The following is a 5,266-nucleotide window of genomic DNA, read 5'->3' on the forward strand; positions in this document are numbered from 1 at the left end:
CTTGCCAGGCAGGTGCTGAGCTAAATCCCTAGCCCCTAGCTTTGATTATTTTCTATAGTTACTTCCTAAAAATTGATTTTTAAAGTCACTTGAACAAAAAATAGAAAATAATGTCAATTTTAAGAGATGTGAGTCAGCTGTGGTGGCACATGTCTGTAATTCTAGCATTCAGGAGGCTAAGGAAGGAGGATCATCCTGGGCTATATAGTGAGTTCAAGGTTAGCCTTCACTATGCAGTGATTCCCTGTCTCAGAATAGCAAAAAGAGATGTGGAGATGCCAGTAGTCGTGGCTACTTGGGAGGCCCAGGTGGGAGGTTTGCTTGAGACCCAAAGTTCAGGGCCAGCTTGGGCAATGTAGTGAGATGCCCTCTCTTGAACACAAAGGGGGAAAACAAGGTAGAGAATGTTAATGCAGTCACAATGGCAAATGATTTTGTTTTCTTTGTTTTTGTCTAGAATTTCCAGTTTTGTGTAAAACTGCGAATTCTTCTCAGTTTGGGAGTTTTACCTTATATGAATTCAGAGTGCATTTATTATTAATTCACGTTTAGGTATGTGTGAATGTGTTCCATAGGCCAGGCTCTGAATGGCCCCTCATTTCTGCTAGGGAAGGGCCTGGTCTGAAGTGTGTCCCTGGTGCCCCATTAGTTTCTCAGAGTCTGTGAGTGTCACTGAGAGATGAACAGTCAGTCACCATGGAAGGAATGGCATCTCTGTGTCTCTTTCTACCTAAACAGTTTCCTTTTTCTCAAGAGCTGCCCATTTGTCCCATTCCTGTTTATTTACACTATAAGGTTCAGTCTTGCTATGTTACAGAAAACAGACCAAACACGGGAAGAAATGGCACCAAGAAGGTTTAGGAGGCAGTTTATACTGGTGGGCTTGACTGGCATCTCTCCCACAGAGTCAGAGCCCTGCCTGGCAGGGTTTTGGGACTTTTGTAGGGACAGCAAGCAGGGAGATACAAAGACAGATTTGGTGCATTGTGATTGGAGGGTTGTGTGACATCATGGGTTGCTAAGGGAGTTTAAATACCTCAGGTTACATTGCAGGGCCGTCAGTTAAGTAAACAGGCATGGCTTACACAAAGGAAGAAATGTCCCATTATCAGGCTTGTCTGGACACATACATCTGGTTTTGGCAGGCATTCTTGGCAGGCTTTATTTAAAATTTTAATTTCCCTCTCAGTTACAGTAACCATTAGTAATTTTGCTTTCTAGTAATTTAATTAGGCAAGAAGCTCTCACTAGAGTCTCATGCCTGGAAACTGCCCAGAAACTGTTGCAGAGGGGAGGATGTGGTGAGAAGTGTGCTTTTCTCCTGCCAGGGTACTCCGCAGGGCCTCTGGACACCTCTGCGTGAGTGCTTTTCTTTTTTAATCTCTGCACCACCTTGGACAGCACTGTCAGACCCTCACCTGATGGCTGTCATAGGGAAATCACTTTTGGCACATGCACTGAACTTGTAGATAAGTTTGCATTTTCAGACTGCATTTTTAATGTATGTGTCATATTGCTATGTATCTGAATATAGTTGTGGGGTCCTGACTGTTACTTTGGAATGTTCATTTAAGTTTGGGGTGAGAGCATTTAAATAGATTATGTCCACATCATAAGTGCTGAATTTTATATATACCTTAAAAGTTTTTTTTCTTTTCTTTTTCTTTTTTGAGACATGGTCTTGCTATACAGTTCATGCTGGCCTTGAGCTCATTCTGTAGCCCAGGTTGACCTCGAACTCACAACGATCCTCCTGCCTCAGCCTCCCGAGTGCTGGGATTGTAGGGGTGCACCACCATGCCCGGCTACCTTAAAAGTTTTATTAAATATATCAGCTGAGTTTAGAATCTGGTTGCCACAAACCAGTGAGTGTCTTCTTACATACATGTGTGTTCTTTCCAAACGTTTTTATGGAATAATTAAGAGTATGTTATTCCATTCTTGATCTTTGTTTTGCAGGATCTTTGACAGCAGCTGTGTGTCTTCCCAGATACCTCTCCTCACCTCCATCAGGTAAGCTTCCATATGTGAGGACGTGGGCCCTGCACTGCATACATCAGATGTCTGCTTGTCACAGAGAAGGAGCAGGCCTGAATCGCTTTTCCCCCTTTTTTATTAGTGTATTTGTCTGTGATACATAGTAAATACATTAATTGCGGGGGAACTTGTACATATACGTATCACATTCTGATTCTTTTTACTTAGCCTTCTCTCCCCACTTCCCTTCTGCCCCTATTTCCAGGCTGTCTTCCCGTTGTTTTAAAGAACAACTAACTTTTTGATTGACTGTTCCTTTGTGTATTTGTTTTTTAGGCTCAATGTCATTACTCTGATTCTTACCATTTATTTCCTTCTACTAGTTTCAGATTTGGCTTGTTCTTTTTTTTTTTTTCCTAGGACCTTGAGCAGCATCATTAGGTTATTTATTTGGGATTGGTGTATTCTTTTTATGTATGTACAGTATTCGCAGCTATAAATGTCCCTCTTAGAACTGCTTTCTTTATATCTCATAGGTTTTGGTATGTTTTGCTTCCATTTTTTATTTCTTCCCTGATTTCTTCTGTGATCCATTGATTATTCAATAGTGTAATATTTAACTTCCATGTATTCGCATAGTTTCATTGGCTGCTTTTGCTGTTGATGTCTAGCTTCATTTTGTTTTAATCCGTTCGTATGCAGAGAATTATTTCAATTCTTTTGTATTTATTTAAGCATGCTTTATGATCTAAGATGTAGTCTGTTCTGGAAAAAGTTCTGTGAACTGCTGAGAAAAGTGTGTATTTTATTTTTGTTGAACGAAACATTCTATAGGCAATCTGTAAATTCATTGTTTCAGTGGTATGGTTTAACTCTGATGTTTCTTTGTTGCTTTTTGTTTTTGTATGTGTGTGTATTGGAAATCAAACTCAAGACCTTGTGCTTGCCAGGCAGGCACTGTGCTGCTGAGCTATATCCCTGGCCCCTTTGTTACATTTTTTTGTTTGATTTGTCTGTTTAATTAAATCCTCTATGAGCTCATTAAGCATCTTATGCATTTATTTATATGTTTTTTTCTTTTATCTCTTTAAACATTTTGACCATTGATTTTTGAGTTCCTTGCCTCTATTCTAGTGTTTGTGAGATCACTCTTTGGGGAGTTAGAAGGCTTTGGAGGCTTCTTATTTGTAATGAACTCTCTGTGGGAAGGCAGTCTTTAATTCTAACTTCAGTAATTTTAAGCAGCACTGAGTGAAGTGTTACTAGTGGCAGTCTGCTGGCGCATGTTGTCCCTTTATTTGCTTCTTTCCCCCACTGTAGTTGGTACAGGAGGTTCATATTTGTTTTTCTTGCTCTTGTCGTCCTTACCGCCTCCTGGACCATGGCTGCCACTCTGACTGTGGCCCATCTTATGCTGGCTGTTCCAGTCTTATAATTCCGTGGGGTTTTTCTGTTTTGTTAATCATGTAGTGATGGTTGGATCCAGTTTCTATGGTGTCTTGTTGTTTTGGGAGTAACACTGAGTTTATGATCCACTACATCTACCACCTTGTCTTCTATTTCTGTCACTTGTCCTCACATTGGGTAAATCTGCTCCCCGTGCTTTCCATTGAAGTCTTCATATGATCTACTTCTGCGTGTTTTCTTTTCATACTTTCTACTTCCTTACTGAAGTAGTCATTTATGTCTTTTTTTTTCCACTTATGTCTCGTCTTGTTTTTTTTTTTTTTTTTTTTGGTTTTGGTTTTTCTCCGGTACCGGGAACCGAACTCACGACCTTGCGCTTGCCAGGCAAGCGCTTTTGCCGCTGAGCTAAATCCCCAGCCCTCGTCTTGTTAACCTCAGTTATTTTTTGTTTCTTTAAACTTGTTGAACAAAAGTATGACAAAAATCCAATTAAACAAAAGAAATATAATTAGGGAAAAGTTACAGAAAAAGGTAAATTAGTAAAAGAAAAGACAAATAAAAAAGAACAAAAACAAAGAACAAAAGAAGTAAAATGAAACAAAGCAAAACAAACAGCAAAAGGAGAAACTAGTCTAAGAAATTCTTCCTGTGTTTGGGTGAGTAGTTTCCCCTCAAGGATGGGGTGGTGCATCACAGCTGGGGCCTGTTGTGACAAGTATCCAAGCTGAGGTGTCCCTGATTATGTTGGGAGACAGGAGAAGCAAACACACCACTGAACTCTGCTGGCAGTAGGCAGCAAGGGAAGTCCCTTGGGCTTGATGTGAGCACTTTCCTACCCAGCCCTCCTCAGAAAACCAGCCTGGCTGCTCTCCACAGAGCGGGACTGCTGTGTCCTTCCCAGGCTGAGCTGACTGCTGTTTAAATTTCTCAAGAGTGTCTGTGACTAGCCTGCTCCTTCTCCTGTCTGTTGTGGCTGTCTACCACCCAGTCAGTGCGGTAGGATGGCCCTGGAGACCCTGAAGTGTAGTTTTTCTCTCTGATTTAGGATTTCTGGAATAGCTCATTCTTAAAATAAGCCCCTTTCCAAAATGGGTCCTGACAAGTCACTCTAATATAGTGGCACTGCAGTGGATTTCTCCTCCAACCTTAGCCTGCCACGTGAAGCAATCACTTTCAGAGGAGAATTCTACATTGTATTAATAGCTTAAAATAACTGTGAGTTTTCATGGGGGGCTAGCACTGTCAGGTCACTGTTCATTTTGGGGTACCAGCCCTTTTCAGGCTTACCTTGTGCTTCAGAGTCAACCTTTCCCTGAGAGCCAAGCTTAGTGTTTAGACTGCTTAGTTATTTTCTCTGCATTGGCTTCAGTTTCTCTAGTTTTTGTGGTTTCTAGTTTTCCTATTGACTCTTCCTTGACTCCTGGAGCTCTACTTCTTTTGCTCACTGCTAAGTTGTTTTCCAGGTGTCTCAATTCTAGGTCCCGTAGAGGCTGTGTTTTGCTGCTTGCATTTTCTCTGCCATTTTTAATCTCCCCTCTTTTTGTGGTGCATACTATACAAGGGGTGATCAAACTGTATAGTAAAGGTTTAAATTTAAAAAATTACTACAGTAAAAGACACACTGCCATCAGTCCCCCTCAGAATACTTGCCATCACTTGGAACATACTTATCCCTTCATTCTTGTCACTTTTTGAAACAGTTTCGAAGTCATCTTTCTTTTTTTATATTTACTTATTACTATTATTATTATTATTATTATTATTATTTTTTGTTGTTGTCTTTTTGAGACAGGGTCTCACTATGCATTTCAGGCTGACCTTGAGCTCACTTTGTAGCACAGGCTGGCCTCGAACTCTCAACAGTCCTTCTGTCTCAGCCTCC

General features: G+C 40.7%; 1 protein-coding gene across 4 annotated transcripts in view; it reads left to right on the top strand.

The window, feature by feature from the left end:
- The window catches only part of Wdr76 (WD repeat domain 76), a 57,852-nt gene that overhangs the window by 40,723 nt on the left and 11,863 nt on the right, over positions 1-5,266 (top strand). For 3 of the 4 annotated variants that reach the window (XM_005381415.2, XM_013512615.1, XM_013512617.1), the window contains one exon: positions 1,960-2,013. In XM_005381415.2, the coding sequence (XP_005381472.1) occupies positions 1,960-2,013 (54 nt within the window). Of the gene's footprint in view, positions 1-1,959; positions 2,014-2,397; positions 2,578-5,266 lie in introns of those variants that run through there. The other variant, XM_013512616.1, reaches the window with a different exon arrangement.

This window comes from Chinchilla lanigera, unplaced genomic scaffold (assembly GCF_000276665.1).
Source record: "Chinchilla lanigera isolate Chin_1 unplaced genomic scaffold, ChiLan1.0 scaffold00015, whole genome shotgun sequence".
Lineage (NCBI taxonomy): Eukaryota > Metazoa > Chordata > Mammalia > Rodentia > Chinchillidae > Chinchilla > Chinchilla lanigera.